Below are 27,164 nucleotides of genomic sequence, written 5' to 3'. Positions count from 1 at the left end.
CATATAATGAGTGTTCAACTGAATTTTTGTCAAACTGCCAAAAACATAGCATTGCAAACAAAACAGCTATTCATAAATATTTTCTTCAACTAGTGGCACTACACATTTGTACGTTAAAAGGTCTACACGCTCGTAAATAATAACTCATGAACTGAGCAACTCTGACTCAGTTTAGAACGATGTTCGTATACGTCAAAAAATGAGTAGAAGTCCTTTTTGATTTTGAGTAACTTTGACTCATATCGCATATAACGACGTCCATTTTGAAAGATGATTACGATGTACTTCAGTTTGTGACATATGTTTTTTAATTGTGTGCGCCTCAGAAGGCATTATAACTGTTTACTTTTATTACAAGGTAATTATTGATGAACATGTGGTGTCGTTTATTGGCCGTGGCGGATTTCTAGTCAGTAGTGAAACTTAACTGTACCCAAAAAAAGAGTAATGTCGTACTCAAATTTTGAGTAATAATGACTCATTTTAAAGACGCCTAGTGTTACTCAGTTTTGAGTATTTGTGGAGTTACTCAATTTAAGAGTTGTTCTACTTTTTACGAAAATGCGTCAAATGTTACTCATTTTAGAGTTATTATTTACGAGCGTGTATACATTTTCTGTCAAATTAACGTCAACGCAACGCCAACGTATCCATTTTGTTTGGGCCTTTACTGTATGTTTTAAACTCGGTTCTGAGTAGACTTTTCATCCATGACCAAATACAATAAGCTTTCAACTTAATAGTTGTTCAGCTGACAAATGCGTAGCATTACAATCACGAAGCTCCTCTAAACGAAAAATCAAAGATTGGTAAAATGTAAGCTACCTATGTTTCTATTTCTTTGACGAAAAACGTCACGACGGAATAGAGCTGTTCCACTGGATCTGTCAAAACGGCCCAAAACACCAACACGACTGTAATAACAAAACAAGTAAGAGGCAGTGCAAAAAAAAAGCAGAAAACAAAAAACATCAATCCCTCATCACATCACTTAGGAAAAGCTGTTTTCTTGCGTTCGGTCCGCTTGCTTGCTTGGCCCTCTCCTGCTGCTGGCTGGTTTGGCCTGACGATGAAGTTCATTGTGTGTGCGAATCGCGGATCGTAAACTTGTGCAATTTCCTCGCTGTCTGCCCCACTGTCGTGTGATCGTGCTGTGTTTCGGTCTAGCCCGTTCGGATAATGGTTTTCTGCTTCTCTAGTGTCGATGGTGCAATGGAACTATCGCTGAAGAAAGAAACAGCCAGCTCCTGGGAGATCCCAGCATTTTAGCCAAAGGGACAAAACACAAAGAAGCATTAGGGAGCAGCAGCAACAGCAGAGATTGCTTACGGGTTCAGTCTTGAAATACAGATCGTCGCGAGTGGACAAGTGAATTTTCGCTGCACAGTAGAAACAAGCAGAACTAGCCAAGTGTAACAAATAAGTGCATTGATGTTTAGTACTGTGCTGCGGAGTGAAATTAAGTGTACAAATCGGAGTGAAGCAAACGGAGAACGCTCAACAGCATCATGAGTGAAATTTCCTGTAAAGGTAGTCCAACATCGAGCGCTAGCGCTCGAATGAGTTTAGTTACAGATGAAAGTCACTTCAGTCTCGCTAGTCTGAACTCTTCCGTCAGTCAGGATGAGTTCTTCCGGTGCAGGGAGCACGCAGATTTGGTGCTTAAGCGAATGCAAGGTAAGTGACCCGACAGTCGGGAGAAAAGTAACAAAACAAAAAAAAAAGATAGATTATTATTCGCGGGGCGGGACTTTCACTCTTCGTGGCAATGATCTTGAAATGTGTTCCTGCACTGCGTCTGTTGGGCTACTGTTTGTTCAATAACTTAGGTATTTACACTTATCTATTTCTACCAAACAAGCTGGCCTTTCACTTCACAAGCCAAATTTTAGAACCAAGTTTTTCATTGTTATGCTTCTTAGTACGCTCGAATCTCCAATTGGTCCCTTACAATCGAATTAAAAATTTTAACTCAAAGACATCATAACTAAGTACTATCCAGAGCAAAAACGTTCATTATTTTCAAAGCATTTGTAGATTAATTTATGATAAAAATTTCTATTAGTTATTTCTTCTGAAGTTATTGAGAGATTTCATAGCAAACAGGTCAGTAAGTTGTATATCATTCGGAATTAATTTGAAATAGGTGCAATTTTAAAATAAAAAACAAGAGAATATCTACTGTATCCTTGTCAAAAGACTGTTCGGATTGGTCAGTAAAAGGTTTTAATAGATGTTTTGAGTTAGGATATTTTGTAAACAATGGAGAAATGTCGAGTTGATCTTCAGATGATCGATTAGTTTACATTTATCTCTAAACACACTTCAAGAAAGAATACTTTTGAATAGAGTGAAGCCCCATATCAATGAAATGAGAATTCTCTTTTGAAAATGAAAAGTTTGGGTTTTACGATGTGCATTTGCACTCTGCAAATTAACTTCTTGCAGTCAAGCTAGAAGCTTCATTTTATTCAAATCTAGCAAAAATTACGTTATTAAGTTTAATAATGTTGAAAACGATATATCTAATCAACATGAAAAAGATCGTGCTCTATTGGTTTAACTTATTTGTTTAGCGTTTACTAAAAAATGAGGCCCATGCTCCGGCCCGCATCATACCGCGTCCCCGCGTACTCTTCTCTTGAACAGGAACATTGACCCATGTTTTGCACACACTTCTCACGTTTCCTGCCCATTAGTGCACGTTTCAATAACAAGCAATTACATTTTCATTCTACGCTTCATTTCTTACTTGCAGAATATTTGCAGAACGAGAAGCTGTGCGACGTGATCTTGATCGCAGGATTAGACGGCAAACGGTAAGTCAATGTCAATGTTAAACGGCTCTTTCTCTCATCGGTTCAGTCGTTGTTCGGCCCGGGGAGCGCTGCCCTCTCCAAGTTGGTGTCTTTGTTTGGGTGAGATTTTCTACAGCCTTTTTTTTTGCCTCTACCCTTTCTGCATTTATTTTCTTGGTTTCTTCCATTCCATATACGATTATGATTGCCTCTCATGGCTTATATGGCCGATGACAAGACAGGCGGATATTACGCTTAGTGTACCATGTTGGAGTTCGCACAACGGTTTCACAGCTCACGCGTACCGTACCGTAGCTTCCCCTCCCTTCCCGATCCTGGGGTTCTGGTTAGCATAGTATACTGGTTCATATGGTGCTGAAGCCAGCCAGCAGAACAAGTTTACAAATGAAGACTCACGGACAACGTTAAAAGTCAGTGCCGTCACGAAGAGAACAACGAGCCGCACCACAGGATGACAGTGGCGTTCTTGACAACGCCGTCATTCTTTTCTGAAATTATAACGCTTTCGCCAGATTGTTTTTAGAGTGATCTCAATTTTTATTGCTTCTTTAGAAATTGTTAATCACTAATTTATGGGACCATTCCTGGATCACGTGTTTGCATTTTAGTGATTTTTATTTATCATTTAATTTTCAAGAATTTTAATCGTCGTCTTTCGCTGTCTCTTGACAAATTTTCGCCCTCTATCGATGCTCCTTTTGTGTAATCTTTTTGTTCTCGAATATCTCGAGCCTTCCGGCAATAATGCTGACACTTTTACGGCTGCATACTGTGTTGCCCTTTTGAGGAGTTCGCAACACAAGCTGAAATCGCTCCATTAAAACCCATTCCCAAATTATAGTTCAACGCTCTGCCACGCAAAATTGGGGAAACTTACGTGTGCAATAATTTGAAATACAAACCCATTTTTTTGTGGTTGCCGTCAGACAGAACGGTTTGCGCGAAAGAATCCCGACCCGAACAGTGTAACGCTTTATATGGTCAATCAGGAAACGAATTATTGCGCATAAATGCTGTATACGCTACTCTGTTGGAACGCAAATTTGTGACGTTACTCGGCAATTTCTGCTTTACGCTTCGGACCGGTGCGCGTGTAATCGGCTCGGATTGGCCTTTCAGGCTGAAAAACCGTCGATCATACAGATGCTTGCTAATAAAACCTGTGATTATCATGCAACAGTCGTAGTACATATTTCTGCGATCTACGATAGCTTAATTGATACATTTTTCACACCTTGCCGTTCGGCAACTTTGCTACAACAATTAACTTACAATCCAACTAACCTAGCGGTAATGATTAAAATCAGCATTCCTTCCACGTGGACCAAATAAACAGCAACCGATTATCAGAGATGAATCATACGCATGTGGTTTCAAATATTCGATCGATGAGTGGCAAATGATTTGATTAACACAAAAGCAAAATAACCAGCCCCGCCGTCATCTTCAAGGCGAGTGTGTCTCTTTCCAAAGTGGATCATCGAAAGCAGCGGGTAGTCACAAAAACATTTGGGTTTACTCAGTTTTGCTTGCCGATCGCGTATTCGGGTCTTGTTTGCGATCTCCTTTTCCATCGTCGATTTCCTGTGTTGTACATTCATATGCGGAACAATAATGGATGATAATTCGACAACCATTGCGGCTCGCGTAATGATAACAATAATATTTGCTTGATGCTAGACGTGATGCAAAAAAAGCAAGGAAATCTAATTTCACTTTTGCGAATAGTGATAAGACTCATTGCTATGGTTACTCTGTTCGAGCGTCATCATCATCATTCATCATCATCACCATCGTTAATAATAGGCATAATTTACAAAGCGTGCGAATTGGTAGCCGCAACTTGCTACATAAGAAAAAACAAGATAAGAAAGTCTGAATAGAAAATTATGCTTCATTTAATATTTATGCAAAATATTTCTCTCAAAATTACTTAGCTCAATATGTGCCCCAATACTTCTGATTTTTGCATTTAATCTTTATCTTTATTAATTTTTTTCTCTATCAATTCACGTTCTGAGAATTATTTGAGGTAAGAATTTGTAACCAAATGTAATATCTACGGAGGGTCTGTCCTCACCTAATGAAGCATTGTGAAAAACCACAAAATTTACAATTCACATGTTCAAACTGAAAGCTGACATATTAGCATTTTATTACGTATATTCTTGAGAAAAATGAAGTTTGAAAGTTCTGCTTCACACAATTCAACAATGTCATTCAATCAACTACTCACCGGGACGCAACGTTAACAGCATCATGGAAGTTCCTGACCCCATCGCCGCAGTCGAGCATTTCCCGCCAGCGTTCATCAGTCGTCCTGGTCCTGCGTGCGGGCTAGGGGAACGGAACTTCCAGACTGCTTTCTGCGGCAAGTATAAATCTGTCCACAATCATTCAAATGCTGATGCGCTCCGTGCTTCTAGCCGACCGACTGCCGACCCACCGCTTCGAGACGACCAATTTTCCGACTCCCACCAGCATGACAGTACTATTAGGACAAGACCGAGACCTTCTCCAACTGACATATCACGTAACATTACACCGGGACGCATCGATGTTGGCATTATGGATGCCTCTAACCTCCCCGCCGCAGTCGAGCCAATCCAGCCAGCGATCACCAGCCGTCCCGGTCCTGCGTGCGGATGCGAGGGACGAGGCATCCAAAACCCCAGAACAGGCAAGTGCGAAAACGCTAATTCCAGACCTCCCATTGATCCGCTACCCGCTTTCAGTCCGTCGACCAATCCGATGACAAATATCCACCTTTACTACCAAAACGTGGGTGGTATCAACGCCAGCGTCTCCGACTACCTACTGGCTTGTGCTGACAGTCCATACGATATCATTGTACTGACCGAATCCTGGCTCGACAATCGTTCACTTTCGCGGCAAATCTTCGGGCCCAACTATGAAGTCTTCCGTTGTGACCGGAGCTCAAGAAATAGCCGTAAAACTTCAGGTGGTGGAGTTTTGATCGCAGTTCACCGCCAACTTAGTGCCTCTATCCTCGAGCGCGACGAGTGGTCGACTGCTGAGCAGGTGTGGGTGACAATCAAACTCTCGGATCGCACACTATACTTGTGTGCCATCTACATCCCTCCCGATCGGACTCGTGATTTAGATCTGATTCGCGTACATATGTCTTCGATTAATACCATCATTTTGATGACGTCCGCTGTCGATGATGTGGTTGTTTTGGGTGATTTCAATTTGCCCGGCATTATTTGGCGAGATAGAGGTAATGGCTTCATGTACGTCGATCCCGGCTCGTCTACGTTGTCACCAACCTCCAGCGAACTGCTAGATTGCTACATCACTGCCACTCTCCAACAGTGCAATAAAATAACCAATGAAAACGGACGTTTTCTGGATCTCTGTTTCGCTACTGTACGCTGCCAAGCCCCAGAAGTGACGCTGGCTCCTTGTCCATTCGTTAAACACGTTCCTCATCACCCGGCCCTGCTTATGGCAGTCCATCAGAGAGTCTCTCACAACACGATTTCGGCACCGACAACCGTTTATTACGATTTTGTCCGCGCCGATTTTGATAGTATTAACGCATTACTAGCTGAAATCGATTGGGATGCTGTCTTGGACACGAACGACGTAGATACTGCCGCCTCAACTCTCTCCCACATTTTAAATTACGCCATAGATCGACACGTCCCAAAAAGGACCATCTCCGTCCAACAGAAATTGCCCTGGTTGAACCCCACATTACGACGCCTTAAATCGGAGAGAAACGCAGCCCTGAGAAGGTTCTCTAGATACAGAACACTACCTCTACGGAACCACTACTTATCGATCAATACCCGCTACAAACAATTAAGTCGCTACTGTTTTCGAAGCTTCCTTCGTAATGTCGAGCGTAGGCTCAAATGCAACCCCAAATGGTTTTGGAAATATGTAAGCGAACAACGTAAAGATGATGGCCTTCCTTCGAGTATGCACTTAGACGGTGTCACTGCGAACTCTGTCGAGCAAATCTGCCATTTGTTTTAGCGAAAATTTTCTAGAGTATTTGTGAACGAACGGTTAACGACGGATGAAATTAGGACCTGTACAGAACGTGTCCCCTTTCTTGGTCGTGCACTGACTAACCTCTTCATTGACGATAGCGCTGTAACATTGGCCGCCTCGAAACTCAAGTCTTCCATGTCCGCTGGACCAGACGGCATTCCATCCGTTTTCCTTAAAAAATGCATTGGTAGTCTGGCTTCCCCGATGAGTCGTCTATTCGCTCAATCAATTCGCACTGGCGTCTTTCCCTCGGTCTGGAAACCGGCGTACATGTTTCCAGTGCACAAGAAAGGCAATAAAAGTAACATCGACAACTACCGTGGAATCTCTGCACTTTTCTCCATATCGAAACTCTTCGAGCTCGTTGTGTTTGAACCTACTTTCTCGTTCTTCAAGCAGTACATCGTCGACGAACAACACGGGTTCATGCCTAAGCGATCAACGGCCACAAATCTCCTGACGCTCACATCCTACGTAATGGACAGCTTTGACGACCAGTCTCAGACGGACGTCATCTACACGGACCTATCCGCCGCTTTCGATAAACTAAACCACCGAATCGCCGTGGCTAAACTGGCAAAGCTTTGCATCGGAGGCCCACTGCTTCACTGGTTTCAGTCGTATTTGTCTGACCGGCGTTTAGTTGTGAACATTAATGGAGTTTTTTCGACATCTTTTTCCGCTCACTCAGGCATTCCGCAAGGCAGTCATCTCGGGCCTTTGATATTCATGATTTACTTAAACGACGTCAATTTTCGACTTCAAGGCCCTCGGCTGTCATTCGCTGACGACCTTAAACTGTTTGCCAAGGTAAAAACTCCGTCAGATGCAGAGGCGACGCGTGGCCAAGTGGGCTACCTGTTCAATCAATGTTCGCAACATTGAAACAATAGTATTGTGAAAAAAAGATTTGACAAGTTTTATTTACCTATATAGCAAAGGAGTCCTACTGTCTATTATGAGCGCTAATTTTTGATAATTTCTTCGTAGAATAATGATATCTGCTTCATTTTATAGAGGAAATCTGTTTTCCACAGCTATTATCATGATTCTCAATAACTATGACCGATTTTGGCCCTACAGAACTGATAAAGTTCGTTCAACGGATGCCGTTGTGTTAGGCAATGCCAGATCATTCTGCCAGCTAAAGCGTTTCAGAATAAACTTTTTGCAGGTTTTTTCTAACGACAGTCGAAATTATGTTTATTATCTTTTTGCCTTTAAACTCTTCACGTGAGTAAAGAACCTAGCTTTATTTATTGAATTTTAGTTCGATGCTAAATCGTTTCCTTAGACGATGATAAAATTTTAAACTAGAAAGTGAGCAGCGCGTAAAAAGACAAATGTGTACTATACGGGCTATACGACGTTCAAGTTTTCGAATGAACAAAATGGATGAAAAGGCTTGAATGAAAACCAAAGAACACCACCACATCCAGAAAAATAATGAATCTGCTACGAAAGCTCTGAAGATTGAAATCTGCGTACTCTCGCGGCCACATGAACTCTCTCAAATTTTAATGATGTCGTGTCGTGAGAAGAAACAGAAAGGCAAAACGCAACAAGTGAAAAGACACTGAAGAGAGGGTGTATAAAGAATGTCTTCTCTCGTTGCTATCGGCTTTTCGTTCAACAATGAGTTTGAACCAAAAATGTCATTTTTACGCAAGGCGTTGCATTAGTAGTGGTGAACATAACAGACTGCGTTTGCCCTGTCGCAGAGAAGTGTGAACGACGCTCGGTTCAAATGAAAGGCCTGAACAAACGGTAGTCATTACTGAGTGTGGGTTGCGTTGCGTGTGAGGTGTATGGCGTAGTTTGAAGTGTATCTCATCAGGTTACATTCTTCACGGCGCATAAGATTACACTAAGTTGACAACAGAATAAGCATGTTCGGGATAACATTACAATTACAAATAAATTACTATCGATGACTTTTCATCCACTCCAAAAATGTGAAATGGTTAACTTTTTGTCTGAGATTGTCTACCTGTCCTATGAACAGTTTGAACAGGTGGACGAGACGTCTCTGGTCAGATGCCGCAGCGCTCCAGAACCAGTTAAGGGTTTTTGCAGAATGGTGCGCGGACAACCGCATGCAATTGAACGCTGACAAATGCGAGATAATAACATTCTCCAGAAAGCGTAGTCCACTGAATTTCAACTACAATTTGTCAAATACACCTCTGCGACGCACAAACTGTGTGAAAGATTTGGGAGTATTGCTTGACTCAAAGCTAAGCTTCAAACAACATATGACATTCATCATTGACAAGGCTAGCAGAAACTTGGGATTTATTATGCGTATCGCCAAAAACTTCAACGACATCTATTGCCTGAAGGCACTGTATTCCGCTTTGGTGCGCTCCAACTTGGAATACTGCGCTTCAGTGTGGAATCCCTACTACCTGAATGGAGTAAACAGAATCGAGTCAGTGCAACAAAGATTTGTTCGCTTTGCGCTCAGAAGACTTCCGTGGAACGACCCTTTTCGACTACCTAGCTACGAACAGCGATGCAGACTCATCGACTTGGATACACTGCAAATCCGTCGGGACATATCCAGGGTAATATTCGTCGCGGACGTGCTTACCTCACGAATAGACTGTCCGGCAATTCTCGAGCAACTAAATATTTACGTTAGACCACGCATGTTGCGAAATAGCCTCTTCCTTCACGTTCAGAATAGGCGAACGAACTACAGTAGCTTCAGCACGATAACCGGTCTCCAGCGCCATTTTAATTGTTTCGCTACAAGCTTCGATTTCGACACCAGCCGCGAGATGCTGAAGACCCGCTTTCTGACTTTAGCACGTAATTTTTAGCATAGTACAATCATTTGGGCCACGGGGCCTGTTGATGTAATTTTTACAAATAAACAAATAAACTCGACTTATTTGAAATACATGGTCGAGTCGAGTAGAGTCTACTCAACTTCTGTAAGAGGGCCCAATGTTTTTTAGTTACCAACTTCAGCGCAAATAATAACTAAATAACAAAAAACGTAACAAAAGAGGCAGTTTCAGACAGATAGGCTTTTATTAACATCATCGAAATAATACAGATTTAAAAGCAGAACTACGAGATTCTGTTCTACTCGGTTGGTTCTGCTAGTGGACAGTTCGAATTGATTTCCGAAATCCAGACGAGTAATATGGGGCAATAAAGCTAAAGGGGGAGTGTCTGGATCCAGAATCTATGCAGACCCTAGAATCATCGTAAAATCGAAGCATATGTTTCAAATGTTATTAGCTGTTACAGAATAGTTGAAATAACAAGACGGACAGGGTGGGTAAGACGGATATGTCCTTAATTTTAAAGCTTAGCGATTTTCTTTTTGCAAAATTGTCTCGGCCACCCTATCATCAAGTTAGTTTATGGTTTTCGAACCACTGTCACCAAGTGTGCAAAAAATAAACAAACTTTAAAACAAAGCTACAAGTTCGGATGCGGATGCATTTTTTGTGTGTCAGAAAATAAGTTTTTTTTTTTGGATGTTGGTCCATTTTTCGGTTATTTAAAACTTGGCTGATCTATTCGCAAAGAGATACAGGTGAAGTATATTGTTATTGAAAAACTATGAGAGTTTGAAAATTGTGTGTACTTGTGGGGTAAGATGGTCCACCACTAGGGTGGATACACATACATAAGACATACGTAATACTGGCGTTTTTTTCTGGTACACGTTGCCCCATAGTACTCCGTACCTCGCCCTGTCAAACTGCTCGATAAATAATGAACAAAATGAATTTTCTTTTTTCGGCCTTATCGAGATCCAAAGAAAATCGCATGAGGAACTGTCAAAAAGTTATTTACCAAATCAATGCAGCATTTTTCGAGTAGGAACGAGACAAATGCAGGGCTGCGCAGGTACACTGTCTTCAAAAACAACTCAAACAGTGATTTTATTCAGGGTGTGGTACCATTCGAGTAATTCATTTTGTACCAACTTTTTTGGAAGATTTCTTCCTGAGTGTTCCGTATGTCTTATGTATGTGGTGGATAGCTTGACTTCGAGTTAGCCGAAAGAACCTTACTTCCACACCCCATCAACGAACCCAAAACAAAAACGGCAGGACGCGATTTTTTACTCGGCTTTCTGAAACAAAATTCAAAATTTAGCTTTCGAAAGTCTGAAGCTTCAACAAACAGGCAGTAGGGTGTTTTGGAGTAATTTGGACCTCTGGGGTGAAATGGACAAGTGATTTATCTTGGAAAGTATGACTTTTGTGGGTTCCGTGTACTACTGTATGCTTTCCTTGAACTACTAAACCCTACCTAACATAAAAATTTCATGGTTTGCTGTGATAGGGTTACCGCAGTGCCAATATAAACAAAGGAAACTTCAAAAGTTGATTTTGCTGTAAGTTTTACGCTCGTGTATTTAAGGTTTTTTGAGAACTTTTTCAATGTTTATAGTCTAATCAGCTTTGCAGCCGTGTTTGTCTAGTAGAAGGCTACATTTTGATAAAAGATTACGATAACATAATGGAAGAAATAGTGGAAGAAATTGCGTTTTTTGTAAGGCGTTCTTGTTCTTTATCGAAAAACTTTATACCCGAATTATTTTGTTTGGTCCTTAGGGTGATCTTTCTTGAATTAGGGTTGCTAAAAATCGACAATCATTTTTCTAAAAAATTTGTAACTTTTAAGCCGTTTGACCGATTTAAAGATTTAAAGGAAAATTTAAGGTATTTGATAGGTCTTTCAATGAAAAATAAAGAATCGTACGCAAAGTACATTCGGTATAGATTTTTCCGTTTTACGGATTTGGGATTACCGGATTTGGAGTGACGATATGCAAACCGGGATCAAAAAATTCTAAAAGTACGGTAAATTTTCCATAGGCTGTTGATTATCTGATCATTCCGAACTGTTTCACAAGACTACGGCACACATGAGTTCTGAAATACATGGTTTTGGATTCCCGGCAAAATCATAATTTAAAAATCATTGAAATTGCCTGGCACAGCAACATTCAAAGTACTGCCAAAAATTGGTATATCATCATATTCTCATGAACTTTGGATAAAGAATAAACATACACACACACACACACAACTCACACACACACTCACTCACTCTCTCTCTCTCACACACACACACACACACACATACATGTGTCGCGCGCGCTAGTTTGAATAATTGAAAAAGGGGAATTTTTTTTGGGCCATATGAAATCACTGTGCAATGCCCAAGAATTGCAATTATCATTGCGTATGCCTAATACCACCTTCTACTGTGTATTAAGCAACTATTAATACTATAATACTCACATTTTTTACTCTGTCCACATCACCCCAAACACTGTCCATATTACTCCGAAAATCATTATTTTTTGTTTCGTTATTTTTTTTTTGTTCTTTGACCTCAATATCATGATTTTTCGTGTAAAAACATTGCAAACGTTTATGGGATAGAAAACACAGGCTACGAAATAACAGGAGTTTTCCTTAGGGGGTCTAGTTTCTTAAAGAAGAACGATTCGTTGCTGCCCAGATATATAATGCAGACGTAACCTGAATCAGCACAGCTCAATAGTTCAATTCACACCTTGTTAGCTATTTCAAATGAAAATATTCTTCAAAGGTTCCTAAAAAAAAAATTGCTGCTTTAAAAGGAATGAAGCAAGTGGGATCAATTTCCTCTGCGGAACTTGGAGAAACTACTTCGGTGCACATCGCATGTCGTCAACCGGTGAATATGTTCCTCCATTCATGATCTTCCCTCGAGCACGGATGAATGAATCATTAAAGAGAGGTGCTCCAGCTGGGACTAAGTTCCGATGTAATGTTTCGGGATATATGACGACGGAAGTATTTCTCGATTGGTTCAAGCACTTCGTGGAGTACACTGAGCCATCCAAGGAAATACCGATATTACTTATTATCGACGGACATAGAAGTCATACGAATAACATGACTTTTGCTGAAAGTTTTGTAACAGTTTTGACATTCGGTTTTGGGTTTCGGGTCTGCAATGCCTGCGCCTAATTGATTAAATGGGTGTGCTACTTAGCTTTGATGAAGTGAATTTTGTTTTTTTTTTTCGTTCTAAACTACTGTCTGAAATCAAATGTTTAAGATTTATTTCGCTGTATAATAAATGAAATAAATAAATAAAATCATTCAGTTTGATAAGATGGAAAATACCTCTGAAAAACTGATAAAGGACCTTGTGGAACCCTGTTTCCGGAGTGTGACCAGTATGGCCAAAAACCTTAAAATATCCTCCTTGTGTGTTTGCGTTTCACGTTTCGCTAATTCATAACGTTGAAAAAGCTGAATTCGTCGATTATTGTTAATTTTCTTAACATGTCCGTCTCACCCACCTGCCCATCTTACCCACACCACCTGTCTGTTTCACCCGCACACTAAAAAAAAGCGAATTTTGCTATTATTTTTTTATTGTTTCAAAAAACGTAGAAAACGATTTTCAATCGTGAAGCTAAATGCTACGCATCAAAGTGCTTGTGTCACACTGAAGTGTAAAGGGTTAAGGTCCCAAAAAATGTTATGTTTCACACGTGAAAATTTACTGTTTCCTTAACATGTCCGTCTTGAAACATTTTCGATAGCTGCACTGCACCAGTCGCGGTCGAGAATTGAACACTCAATTATATGCTTATTGCGTAGTTTTCATAACTATCATCACAGTATTGGCGAGTGACAGAAAATATATCAACTTTTTCATTTATTTGATTTGGAGCATTGAAAAATGCCTTAGGTATTTCACAATAGTGACAAGTTTGTTTGATTTATCGTCATTTTAGATTGCCGCACTGAAATCTGTCTCTGCTCTGCTCGAGCGGGTCGAGCCAGTTTCTAATAAACCATACTCATGCACCAGTAATCGGTTAGGCAAAGAAGACTAAATTTCTATATGCTTACTTGCAGAAAATACTACGCCCTTGCGAGCGGACTTTTATCAGTTGACCGGAAAATTTACCATGGCGAACGGAAACATACGTGTAGGATTGCTTTTAAGTTCTTTCTTCGTTTTATTTATCAATGCCTTCTCAGTTTTCGCGCAAAAATTGTTGAGGTAGAACTTACGATTCAGGTTTGCTTAGAATTTCTTAATGGGACGCAGCTGGGAGACGTCGGCCGACTTCGCCGACTTGGGTACCACATCGATATTCAGCCGCTCCATTTCCTCCAACGATTGCTTCGAGTAACGGACCGACTCCAGATCCAACCAAAATATCGGGTCTTCATCTTTATCGTATTTCTTGATGAACGACGGGAATGAAGAGCAGATTTGACATCCCCTTTTCGGTTATTGCCAGCAAAAGCAGCACCTTCTTGGGGAGCTTCATGTGTGCAATGAACTTCACATCGGAGCTCACTTGTTTCGTGGGGGAATTAAAATACGAGATAGCAGGGTATCGTCGTTGCCATCAAAGGCGAGATAGGTCTCGTCATCCATCACCACCGCAACGTCGCGATTGATCGGGAAAATCGATTTGATCATCTAATTCAGCCGCCGCCGCTGCGTCATTACCTGCAGCTCCGAGGTCAGTGGACGTACCTGTCGTTTCCTGACAGGGATGTCCATGTTCGCCAGGTACTTTTCCACTGTTTGACCGGTTGTGCTGACCTCTCGGTTAAGCACACGCAGCGATGTAGCCACTTTTCTCTCGGTCTTCCTTTTTAGCATCCTTTGGAGCTTTTTGTTGCTCAGGGTCGTCGGCTGTCCGAGCTTTCTTCGGATGCTTTGGTTGGTGTCCAATAGTGCTAAGATGCTCTAGATGCCGGAATGGAAGTACCCTGCGTCCAAAAAATGTCGCACGATGTCCGTTTTCTACTTGAACGTGCACACTTCTGAACAGAGTAGCTTCAGTGTTTTCGCCATCATGGTTAGAGTTCGACTGATAGAGCTGTCAATATTTTTCTGTTTATTCATGGGTTACTATGAGTGATGCTACATGGGTAGTTTCGTGAATGCGTGGCGTGAAGGTGAACCCATGGAAAATCGGCAATTTTTGTCCATTTTTAATGCAAATGTTATCGAGGCTAATGACCAACACATGGTTAAAACCTCGTTAATATGATAAATAAATAAATAAATAAATGCAAATGTTATAATTATTTAATGCAAACATTTGGCAATTTTGGGTTGTTTTTTTTTGCAAGAGATTTAACCACTGTGACCATTATTTGATCCTTCACTTCAAATATCCTTAATCGAAGATACGCACTCCGCGTTGTAATAATATTTGACATTCACCTCAATTCAAGTTTGCCTAGCTTCATGAGATGACACTTACTCGGACTGTGATCTGTGAGTTGACCTGTGAATGTCTTCAGTTATTGAGCCTAAGGAACGCAAGGCTTTTCTCTCGGGTTGGTTTATATGAATCGTTGCGATTGTCGTAAATCTGGTTTGCTTCCACATTCCACGTGGTCAACTTAGAGGGGGGTAGAGGGTAATTTATAAGTAATTTTATACGTTTCTTTTCTTCTTTACCTAAGAAGCATTTATGATCATATTTCATTCTAACCCTTCGAATCTAATTAAAGCGTCTTGAACCATTATTGTGCAATTCTTTTCAGCTGTTTACAGCTTAATTTACTAGAGTTATAAACTTAATATAGTATTTTCATGAGTTTGAAGTTTTTTTCTCTGGTTTATAGTTGACGTTTTGAGTTTTTATACTTATTTAAGACAATTTTTTTTTTGCTTTAAAGGCGTTTCTCTGCTCATTCGAAAGGTTTTTTTTCGTTCGACCGTTTTGACTTCAAAGAGTTGGAAATATGTTCGAGATTATTTTATTTTCATACTTTTAAAGGCACGTTACGAATCATATTTTTTATTTCTATGCGTGCGATAATATGTCTGAAAATTTTGGAAATAATGATCGACTTCCATTTGATAATTCGATGTAAATTTCATTACTTTATTATTATTTTTCATTTTTGGCCTCAACAGTTTTTGAAAGTAATTTTCTTTTATTGGACGTTTAGATTTACATTCATTTAAATTTTTTCTTCAAGAAAAGTTAAAAATTTAAAATTGCCTTCATTTCCGATTTTTTTACATACGTTTTAAGAGTTTTTGTTTTTTTTTCCTTAACGTAATGATGGTAGGTAAAGTTAAGCTTTCTGTTTAAAATGTGTTCAATAAGTTTGCTTTTTATCTGACGTTTGAAAGTGTTTTTAATCAAGCAAAGCATAATTTGTGATTATATCTATTTTGTTTTCTTTTCAACTATGAAGCCATTTGCTTTGCCAGTTCTGCTTTGATTTTTTTCTGTTCTTTTGGTCCATTTTTTCAGCCCACTTAGGCTGAATTTTTATGGGCTTCTTATCATTTATGACTACACTAAGGTCGCTTTTTACGCGGTTTTTTTACGCGCTTTCTTGAACGCGGGTTCCTGAATTTACGCGGATTCTGGAATTTACACGTTTTTTTACGCTGATTCCGGAATTTACGCGGATTCCGGAATTTACGCGGTATTTTTTTTTGCGCGGATTTCGGTTTGCCTTTACTTGGAATGCAGGATTAACGCTGGTTGTTTTTTACGTGGATTCCGGAATTTACGCGGTTTTTTTACGCGGATTCCGGAATTTCCGCGTTTTTTTACACGGCACGTATCCCCCGCGTAAAAAGCCACTTTAGTGTATTTCGATCTAGATTTTTTGGGCTGATTTCGAAATTATTTTTGTTTTTTTTTTCTGGCATTTTTTTTTTTGTTTATTCACTGAATGAATCTCATTTTCATTTTTCATTTTCATTTTCGGGAACAGACGGGGGCCGCAGGGCCAAGTCTCCAGTGCTTAAACACTTCCCATGCTGTACCAGTGGAGAGATTAGATTTGGCATCGCAGCATAGTAACCCGAGAGGTCAAATAAATTTTGCGTTGAAATGCCGTATAGTAAGACAAGGTTGAATATAGTGGATAGTCGAATGATAGTAGTTGCAGAAAGGTGCATGAAAAGAAAAAAAGAATAGTTGTAACTGTGGTTGATGTTAATAAATTTCGTCCATTTGTAATATATGTATGTAATATTTGTCACGTATGCCGGTCTACGTCCAGGGCCTCTCAAGGCAACCCCTCCCAACCGCACATATATTTAAATATTTTTATTCATTAAAACTTGTCAGATGAAACATTTGATAAATAGTAATAACAATAACAATAGTAATAGTAATTTGCTTTTTTACATACCTTACTTACTTACTTACTTACTTAGATGGCCGTACGTCCTAAGACATGGCCTGCATAACGTGGTTCCGCCAATTCACTCGGTCCATGGCTGCCTGCCTCCAGTTCCGCGGGCACCCGGTACATTTGCAGATCGTGCTCCATCTGGTCCACCCATCTCGCTCGTTGCGCCCCTCGCCTTCTCGTTCCCGCCGGATTTGAAGCGAACACCAATTTTGCAGGGTAGCTATCCGGCATTCTGGCTACATGCCCTGCCCAGCGTATCCTTCCAGCTTTAACCACTTTCTGAATACTGGGTTCACCGTAGAGGCGCGCAAGCTCGTGGTTCATCCTACGCCTCCACCCTCCGTTCTCCTGCACACCGCCAAAGATGGTTCTTAGCACCCGACGTTCAAAAACTCCGAGTGCTCGCAAGTCCTCCTCGAGCATTGTCCACGTCTCATGCCCGTAGAGAACGACCGGTCTTATCAGCGTTTTGTACAGGATACACTTGGTGTGAAGACTCAGATTATGCGACCGTAGTTTTTTATGGAGCCCATAGTAGGCACGACTTCCACTGATAATACGTCTCCTTATCTCCCGGCTGGTATCGTTATTCTCAGTTACCAGAGAACCGAGGTACACAAACTCGTCTACCACCTCGAACTCATCCCCGTCGATTGTTACCGTTTTGCCTAGGCGTGCCCTGTCGTGCTCGGACCCACCTGCAAGCATATACTTAGTTTTTGACGTATTAATCTTCCTATCTGCCGATCCTATCTGCTTCACGTTTCAGTCGGGTATACTGGTCTGCCACCGTCTCAAATTTTCTGCCGACAATACCCACGTCATCCGCAAAGCAAATAAATTGACCCGATCTGTTGAAAATCGTGCCCCGCATGTCAAACCCCGCTCGTCTCATAACACCCTCTAGCGCGACGTTAAAGAATAAGCAGGAGAGACTATCACCTTGTCGGAGCCCCCTGTGAGACTCGATTGGGTCCGACGTTCCACCCGAAATTCTCACACAACACTTCACATCCTCCATCGTAGCCCTAATCAGTCTTGTCAGCTTCCCCGGGAAGCCGTTTTCGTCTAGAATTTTCCATAGCTCTTGTCGGTTTATTGAATCGTATGCGGCTTTAAAATCGACGAAGAGATGGTGTGTAGGGACTCTAAACTCACGGCACTTTTGGAGGATCTGCCGCAGTGTAAAGATTTGGTCAGTTGTAGACCGTCCTTCCATGAAGCCGGCCTGATAGCTTCCTACAAACCTGCTGGCTAATGGTGACAGGCGTTGGAAGATGACCTGGGAAAACACTTTGTAGGCGGCATTCAGGACTGTGATCGCTCGATAGTTCTCGCAGTCTAGTTTGTCGCCCTTTTTGTATATGGGGCAGATAACCCCTTCTTTCCACTCCTCCGGTAGCTGTTCTGTTTCCCAGATCTCGACGATCAGCCGATGCAGCGAGCTAGCCAGTTTGTCGGGGCCCATCTTAATAAGCTCAGCTCCGATGCCGTCTTTTCCGGCCGCTTTGTTGTTCTTGAGCTGCCGGATCGCATCCTTAACTTCGCTTATTGTGGGGGGTGGCACATCTTCGTCGTTCGTTGCACCGACCACGTCTTCTCCGCTCCTGTTGTGGTCTCCTGCTTGCACGCCATTCAGGTGTTCATCGTAGTGCTGCTTCCACCTTTCGATCATCTCACGATCATCCGTCAAAATGCCTCCATTCTTATCCCTACACATTTCGGCTCGTGGGACAAAGCCTCTGCGGGATCCGTTGAATTTTTGGTAGAACTTTCGTGTTTCGTGTGTGCGGTGCAGCTGCTCGAGTACTTCACATTCCTCCTCTTCCTGGCGACGCTTTTTTTCCTTGAAGAGTTGGACTTGCTGCCTCCGTTTCAGTATATATCGCTCCACATTCTGACGGGTGGCTCTATGCAGCATTCTTGCCCGCGTTGCGTTCTTCTGGTCCAAAATCTGCCGACATTCTTCGTCAAACCACTCGTTACGTCCATTCGGTTGCACGTGTCCCAGGACTTCCTCCGCAGCACTGCTGATAGCTGTTTTCACGGCATTCCAGCGATCCCCTAGAGGGGCTTCTTCAAGCTCTCCCTCTTCTGGCAGTGCAGCTTCGAGCGATGACGCGTACTGTGCTGCGATGTCGTGTTGCTTCAGTCGCGCGAGATTATACCGTGGCGGGCGACGGTACCGTATGTTATTCACAACGGATAGTTTTTGGCGTATCTTAACCATCACTAGGTAGTGATCCGAATCGATGTTAGCGCCTCGATGTGATCTGACATCGATAATGTCCGAGAAGTGCCGACCATCTATCAAAACGTGGTCGATTTGTGTTTCTGTTCTATTCGGTGATCTCCAGGTGAGTCTATGGTGGAGGCTATGCTGAAAGAAGGTGTTCTTGGAGGTGGCGAAGTCGATTAGTCTGAGGCCATTTTCATTCGTCAGCTGGTGTGCACTGAATCGTCCAATCACCGGTCTGTACTCCTCCTCCTGGCCAACCTGAGCGTTGTAATCACCGATGATGATCTTGACATCATGTTTTGGGCAGCGGTCATATTCACTCTCCAACTGCGCGTAGAATTCGTCCTTGTCGTCATCGGTACTTCCGAGGTGTGGGCTATGCACGTTGATAATACTAATGTTGAAGAAACGGCCTTTGATCCTCAACCTGCACATTCTAGGGCTGATTTGCCACCACCCGATCACCCGCTTCTGCATCTCTCCCATCACTATAAAAGCTGTTTCCAGCTCATGTGTGCTTCTACAACTCTGGTAGATGGTGTGACCATCCCTGTACGTATGCACCATCGTCCCCTTCCAGCATACCTCCTGCAGCGCTACGGTGTTGAACTTGCGGGTCTCCAATTCCTCGGAAAGCACGCGGGTACTTACTAGGAAGTTGAGAGATCGGCAGTTCCATGTACCGAGAATCCAATCGTTAGTCCGTTTTCGTTGCCTAGGTCTTAGCCGATTGTTCCGGTCCGTACTTAACGTTATTGCGTTCGTTGCTGTTGTTTTTAAATGATGCGGGCTTGCAAGGCCAGCGACCAACCCCACTATGTCGCAGGAGGGCCATCGTAGTGCCATTGTTTAGAGTCCCGGGCACTACCAGGACTTGAGAAGGACACTGCGTTACTTAGAACGCTTCTGTTAGTGTCGATCCCAGGAAACTCCCTTCCGAGAAAGGAAGCCCCGCCCCCTGTCAGCATGCGACCAGCAGTCCCACCAGGGTTGGTTACCCGATCTTTCCACTGGTTACTCGCACATCAGTTGGTACCACGAGAAGGTAGGGGTACGGTAGCTGGAAGGCTGAGGTTCACTAGTGGGAACTGTTATGCGCCTTTGGTCCAGTCATTTACATACCTGCTGTGCCTTAATCCTTTACTTACCCCGTTTTATGTTTGTTACCTTCAATCACTCTTTCATTGACCTTTGTTTGATTGTATTCCTCAGGGTAATTGCTTGATTCTTCGTTTGCTCTAATTCTTGATTTTTCTCGCAATAAAAAAAAGGAAGAGGAAACTGGATTAATAATTTGATTTGAACAATAAAAATTAATGTAAATAAGTCTGAATTCCTACCGCGCATATATCTAACTACTAATTGAGCGTTGGATTTGAGAAAGTTAGTGATCTTTTGATTACTATGCCAAATTTCTTTACTGAGCCCTCTCGGCACCTCCGTAGAAAGCATGTCTTAGTTGTCACAATAGTCAATTAAAACTGCTTAATCCGTAAAAGACGGATCAATAAATCTGACTTTTTATCAAATTGTTAAATGATTCAAACATTCCACCCAATCATTATCATTAACATTCAACTTCGTCTTGTTACGGCCGTTTGCAATGAAAGATTCTAATGAGCTTTATAGACATTAAAAATTATTTTACAATGGTCATGCTGTATGCAGCATTAGGTTAAGTTTTATTGCTTCTTTATTTTGATAACAACCGAAAAGCCCATCAAAGTCTTTTCAAAGAACGTTTGAGGTGTTTTGCAACTAGCATCTGGCCTTATTAGACTGGATCTATCTTGTATAATACATAACCGAAAAGAGTATTTTAGTTCACGAATTTAAACCAGATATTACTAATTGCAAAACCGTCACAGGTAACCGTCACTGAATGAATCTCAGAAATAAATATTTAGCAACTTTTCTTTGTAAAAAAAGTCCACATGGACAAAGTGGGGGGATGTGAGGAGGTAGGGCGTTTGGTCAATGTCCACGCTTGTCCATGAGGGGGGACATTGGGTCTAAAATGATTTTTGTGTCCATGTGGAATGTGGACGATCCCTTAAGATATCCCAGTTAGCTTCGCTTTTACCCATTCACCGAGATCAGCTTTTAACGCACTCGTTGAAACTCCACAAAAAGATTCTGAATGATCCTTGCCTAGCTAGCTTTCTCATTTCTTTCCTATTTGGGGTTTCTTGGCCAGTTGTCGGAGCGATATAACACATTTCCACACTCGTTTACATTGTCAAATAGAAGTATTCAGGGTTTAAAGTGCTGCCTGACAAGCGCAGAAAATTCAAATATTTGCGTGTTGGTAATTTCCTCCCAGACACGTATTCGCGCGTTCTATTATCGAAATACTGCTGATCAGTGTTCCACGGGAAAGAATTGATTGGTTCCTGGACCTGTAAATTCCGCTTCCGGGTTATCATCGATTTTAGAACCGTCTGTGCGTTTCTACCTAATCCTCATTGCTCTTTATTAAATTATTCATTTGGAAATCATTCAGTATTCTTAGATGCTCTGTTCACCTTTCAGATTAGTCTGTCGATTCAGTCTAGGGGCGTTTTTCGCCTCTCGTTGAACCACCTGAAGAAGTGGAAGAAGGTGAAGGTGTATCTAAGGTTTTCGATGTAGCACTTCTCATTGCTCCGCAAATCGATGTACGGGCCAAAGCTTGGAATTTACCCAGCTTAGCTTGAATGCATGATTCAGTCGTTTTGGGCCACGTAGGTAGTTCTTGGTCTGGTTATTGTGGTTATCTTGGCCTTTGTTATTAATTTGTAGGGAAAACATAAGAAAATCCTAAAAATGTTTAAACTTCAATTCTTAAATTTTACAGAATAATCGAGCTGGCAGACATTTTATCGAATAAAGTTCACGTACTTCACAAAACAAATCTAACCCGCTATATCCCCCGTATTTCCAGCATCCCAGCGCACCGTCTGGTGTTGTGTGCCTCATCGGCGTACTTCGGTGCCATGTTCACCGGTCATCTGCGCGAGAGTCAACAGGAGGAAATCACCCTGCAGGAGGTGTCCGGTGAGGCACTGCAGCTGCTCATCCAGTACTGCTACACTGGAACGATAGAGCTGCGCGAGGACACTGTCGAAACGCTGCTTGCCACCGCCTGCCTCCTGCAGCTGAGCACAATCGTGAACGCGTGCTGCGCTTTCCTCGCCCGCCAACTTCATCCGTCCAATTGCCTGGGTTTCTCGCTGTTCGCCGAACAACAAGGATGCGCTACCCTGCTGAAAACTGCCTCTGCCTATACCTGCCAGCACTTTATGCAAGTCTGGAAAAATCAGGAATTTTTCCAGCTGGATTCGATACAGCTCGCCAATTTGTTACAAAGTGATGATTTAAACGTTCCTAACGAGCAGGAAGTGTTCCACGCCTTGATGGCCTGGATACAGTTTGACTCCGAAAACCGGAAAACATTTATTCCCGAATTGTTGGCCTTGATTCGGCTTCCCTTGCTGCAACCTTCGGTTAGTGTTCTCGTTTCTTATATACATTATTACGGATTAAAAACTTTCTGTTTTTTTTTTTCCTGTAGTTTATTGTTGACCATGTGGAAGCCCTTTGCGGTGCTAACGAGTGCCAGCAGCTGGTGATGGAAGCCTTCAAGTGGCATTTGATTCCCGGTAGAAGATCGCAAATATCAACACAACGAACCCGGCCAAGAAAGTCTACCATTGGAAAGTTGCTGGCAGTCGGAGGAATGGATGGTCACAAGGGAGCTATTAGGTAGGCTCATAGTGAAAGCCATTTTAGTAGTGAGTGAAGTCCATAATGAATTTTGATTGCCATTTACAGTATAGAAAGTTACGAACCTCGAGTGGATAAGTGGACTCTGCTGAAGAATATGCCAGCTCGGAGGCTGCAGTTCGGTGTAGCCGTGATGGACGATAAGCTGATAATTGTTGGTGGAAGAGACGGTCTGAAGACGCTGAATACCGTAGAATCCTTTGATTTGACAACTATGGCTTGGGGCTCTATTGTACCACCGATGGGGACGCCTAGGTTTGTTGTTAGTTTTCATAATCGTGGGGACGTTTATTGGTATTTTGTTATATTGCAGGCATGGCTTGGGGGTGGCCTTTCTTGAAGGGCCTTTGTACGCGGTAGGTGGTCATGACGGATGGAGCTATTTGGCTACGGTTGAACGATGGGATCCGGCGGCACGGACCTGGAGCTACGTGGCACCCATGGCATCAATGAGATCGACGGCCGGTGTGGCAGTACTTGGGGGACGATTGTTTGTTATTGGTATTTTGCTTTGCGCTGGTTTGCACGTTTTTTTTCTGACGGATTATCATTTATTTCAGGTGGTAGAGATGGCAGCGTTTGTCACCGAACAGTGGAATGTTATGATCCCCACACCAATAAGTGGACGCTACGAGCTCCGATGAATAAGCGACGCGGTGGAGTCGGGGTAAGGAAACTTTGCTGTGTTTAAACATAGTTTCTCTTATTTCAACAAAATTTATTGTTTATGGCTTTTTGTCTGAAATTAATTTCACATTTTACAGGTAGGAGTCTTGAATGGCTTCCTGTACGCCCTGGGTGGTCATGATTGCCCGGCAAGTAACCCAGCAGTGTGTAGAACCGAAACTGTTGAACGGTACGACCCTACCACAGACACATGGACTTTGGTAAGACATTTGCCCTCGTCGTTTAGAACAGTGTAACACCTTTTTTTTCTTTGTTCCATAGATCGCATCCCTTAGTGTTGGTCGCGACGCGATCGGCGTGAGCGTTCTCGGTGACTGGTTGATTGCGGTTGGTGGATACGACGGAAATCAATACCTGAAAACAGTCGAACAGTACGACACGGAAAGCAACGAGTGGCAGCAGATCGCACCGGTCAATTATAGTCGCGCAGGAGCCTGCGTGGTCGCAATCCCAAATAACTTTTCCTCCGCTAATGCCGCTGGAGCGGCCAGCGCTAGTGTGCCGTCCACATCGATGGGCGCACTAGCCACAGTGTCATCTTCCTCAACGTCGACAAACACAACGGTTTAGTACAGTTCTCTTCTGGTTGCTAGAGCAGCGTGTTTTTCCATTAGAGCACCTGCGAAGGCGCTCGCGATGATAATTCAGCATCTTGTGTGTGCGTGTGTTTACTACTATCCATCGTGCTATTAACATTGCGATAAAACTTGTCCTGGCAAAAGAACGGTGCTTACTTCCGCTTTGCGCAACCGCCAAAAAGAGGCCGATAATTTTCCACCAATGCTATTCAGTTTGAGAAATTTTAAGTTTCACAAAAGTTAACTCAAATGTAGGTTAAGCTGATAAAACATTTGCACAAAGAAGGATTTCTTCGGTTTGAAAAAAAAAACACAAAAAATAACAATTATTCTCAATGTCAATGTCTGCTCAGTGACCTATTTAGAGCGTTCTTTTTATAATAACAAGTCGCCTTTCAGTAACGTAACAGTAATCTTCATTTTCTATTAAAAGCATGCCAAGCTTAACACACGACGCATTTTTGAAAGTTCATTCATCCTATTTACGAGTGAAAAAAAAAAACATTAACAAAAAAGCCAATAGCAATTATTTCGCTGCTTTTGCGCTACCAGTGTAAGAATTTGTAATTATTTGTGTTCTCTTTCTCTATGTTTTCTTTCGTTCTTCCTTACTTCCAGAACAGAGGAGCAAATTCCGCTCGCAACGGTAACTATTACTATAGGCGACAATTTAGGATATACGACTATTACGTTTAGGAGGGAACGCAGCCTGCCGATTTCGGTGGAGAGAAAAAGAACTATCCTTTGACTTTAGTTTGCGGTTGACCCGTAGTAACCAGTATTGATGAGACGATTTTTTTCCCCTGTGATCATTTCCTTTATCTTAGAGCTACGAATTTTGACTGTACACGATTCCGCCTACGATTAGGGCCTAAAATAAAACGAACCAGCGCGCGAGCCGCTTTACTACTGCATCCGGTTCTTGCTGTTGAGATTATTAGTCCAGTGAACGCATGTGATCGAAGATGGTTATGTTTGTAGGCCTACCTCTAGTTCCCAAAGATTTGCTGCCAAAAGCTGCACGCGGTAGTAAAGACGGGCGCGCGGTGTACGATGCAAGTTTAGATTATCTGTGATCGGCAAGAAGGAAAGTTTGATTTTTTTTACCCTGTGAATACATTTTGTATACCTTTATACTAGAAAATTAGCAATCGATTTATTTCAATTATTCTAAGTAAAAAAGACTTGGTCTAGTTTCTCGCTCGGATCTGTTTGAAGACTTTATATCCTCGATACGTGGTTTAGAAGTAACGCATACCGTTTAGGACAGTCATGTTTTGCAGTCATTCAACTTTTCTGATATATGTATAGTCTTCAGATTGGAAAGATAATTAAAGGGTGAAACAGAATGAGAAAAAAATGCATAATGGTACTAGAGTATGACTTCGATACAATGAACTTTGATAAAGCGCGGTATTAGCACTGAGAGAGGAATCAACCTCTGCAACTGAAAACCTAAACAGCTATATTTCATAACAAAAGCTATCAAGAGAGAGTAATTGCCCTTGATACTATTTATAGCTAATTATATACTGACGATCAATTATTAATAAAAGGTATTTTAGTACGAATCTTCTTATAAAACCGGTTGTACATTTTTTCCGCCAAATTTGAAAGAAATTTGAAACATTTCGTTTGAAGTTGTAGGATTCTGAATCAGGCTAAAACAGATCTGCTAGAAAAGGTTGAAATTTAAAAGGCTGAAATATATGAAAGGCTAAAACACGGCTAAAAAGTGTTTTAATGACCGACGATCCGATGCTTCTTATCTCAGGTTAGGTGGCTACTTGTTCTCCGCGATCCTATTATTCAAAAAGGTCTAACACATTTTACAAATTCTAAAGCTCCAAATAAATAAACTCAATTAATGATAAATTCATGGAAGAAGAAAAAACAGTCCAGAATTACGAAACAATAAGAATCTGAGGTCTTCGGCTCCAAGGATCTAAAACTCAGAATATCGGAAATCCGAACCTACTTTCAGCATATCCGAAAGCTGGAGATCACCACAACAGACTGAAATACAAATCGATCACGTTTTGATTGACGGAAGGTACTTCTCGTATATTATCGGCGTCCGAACCTATCGTGGCGCAAACGTCGACTCTGACCACTACCTCTTGACAGTCAACCAAAGCTCACCAAAACTTATCTGGAGGACTGCTGGATTACTGTGAAAGCAGCCATTAACAGCGGAGGGTGCTGTTGGATTCATGCACAGGAATTAACGTAACGACTGGTTCGACTAGGAAAGTCAAACGATTTTAGACGAGAAGAATGCAGCGTGTGCATTGATGCTGCAGCAGAGGACATGATATAACGTGAGCCGCTACAAACACAAACGAAGACAGCAGGTCCAGCTTTTTTGGGATAAAAAGCGCCGCCTGGAAGAGCTGGAGCTTGAGGAAATGGAGCAGCTATATCGTTCTCAAGAAACACGTAGATTCTACTAAAAACTAAACGCCTCCCGCGCAGGCTTTGTGCCGCGAGATAAAGATGAAGAAATCTTGAAGGATGAGCATGAGGTGATCGACAGGTGTAAACAGCACTACAATGAACACCTAAATGGCACAGAGGACCAAGACGGTAGGAGGAACGACTTCATCAGCACAGCGGATGAGGGCGACATACCGCCCTTCCCTCCTCTACGATACGTGAAGTTAAGGATGCTACCAAGCAGCTCAAGAACAACAAATCAGTTGTAAAGGATGGCATCGCAGCGGAGCATATCAGTCTCCACGCACCACCTATTCATCGATTTTTAAGGCCGCTTGCAACACTATCGACCGTGTAAAGCTGTGGAAAGTTATGGACGAAAATGGCTTCCCTGCGAAACTAACCAGACTGGTTAAGGCCACGATGGATGGTGTACAGTGCT

The 27,164-nt window shown here is 42.0% G+C and overlaps 1 protein-coding gene across 3 annotated transcripts; it reads left to right on the top strand.

Moving 5' to 3' along the window:
• Positions 1 to 948: 948 nt before the first annotated feature.
• LOC129733117 (kelch-like protein 5) lies at positions 949 to 25,926 on the top strand. 3 transcript variants are annotated; one of them, XR_008729435.1, is made up of 10 exons: positions 949 to 1,677; positions 2,759 to 2,819; positions 22,180 to 22,741; positions 22,810 to 23,000; positions 23,070 to 23,276; positions 23,335 to 23,522; positions 23,582 to 23,688; positions 23,786 to 23,908; positions 23,970 to 24,366; positions 24,905 to 25,037. XR_008729435.1 is itself a non-coding variant. In XM_055694698.1 (10 exons), the coding sequence occupies exons 1-10, from the start codon at positions 1,509 to 1,511 to the stop codon at positions 24,980 to 24,982; spliced, it is 1,989 nt and encodes a 662-aa protein (XP_055550673.1). In that variant the 5' UTR covers positions 949 to 1,508; the 3' UTR covers positions 24,983 to 25,926. The 3 variants fall into 3 exon arrangements, 2 of the variants coding, with proteins under 2 accessions (XP_055550673.1, XP_055550674.1); XM_055694698.1 differs by having other exon boundaries at positions 23,970 to 24,272; positions 24,905 to 25,926; XM_055694699.1 differs by having other exon boundaries at positions 23,970 to 24,272; positions 24,910 to 25,080.
• Positions 25,927 to 27,164: the final 1,238 nt, after the last annotated feature.

This window comes from Wyeomyia smithii, chromosome 3 (genome assembly GCF_029784165.1).
Source record: "Wyeomyia smithii strain HCP4-BCI-WySm-NY-G18 chromosome 3, ASM2978416v1, whole genome shotgun sequence".
Classification (NCBI taxonomy): domain Eukaryota; kingdom Metazoa; phylum Arthropoda; class Insecta; order Diptera; family Culicidae; genus Wyeomyia; species Wyeomyia smithii.
Note: the sequence above shows the minus strand (reverse complement) of the source record. Positions and strands in the feature narration are given on the sequence as shown.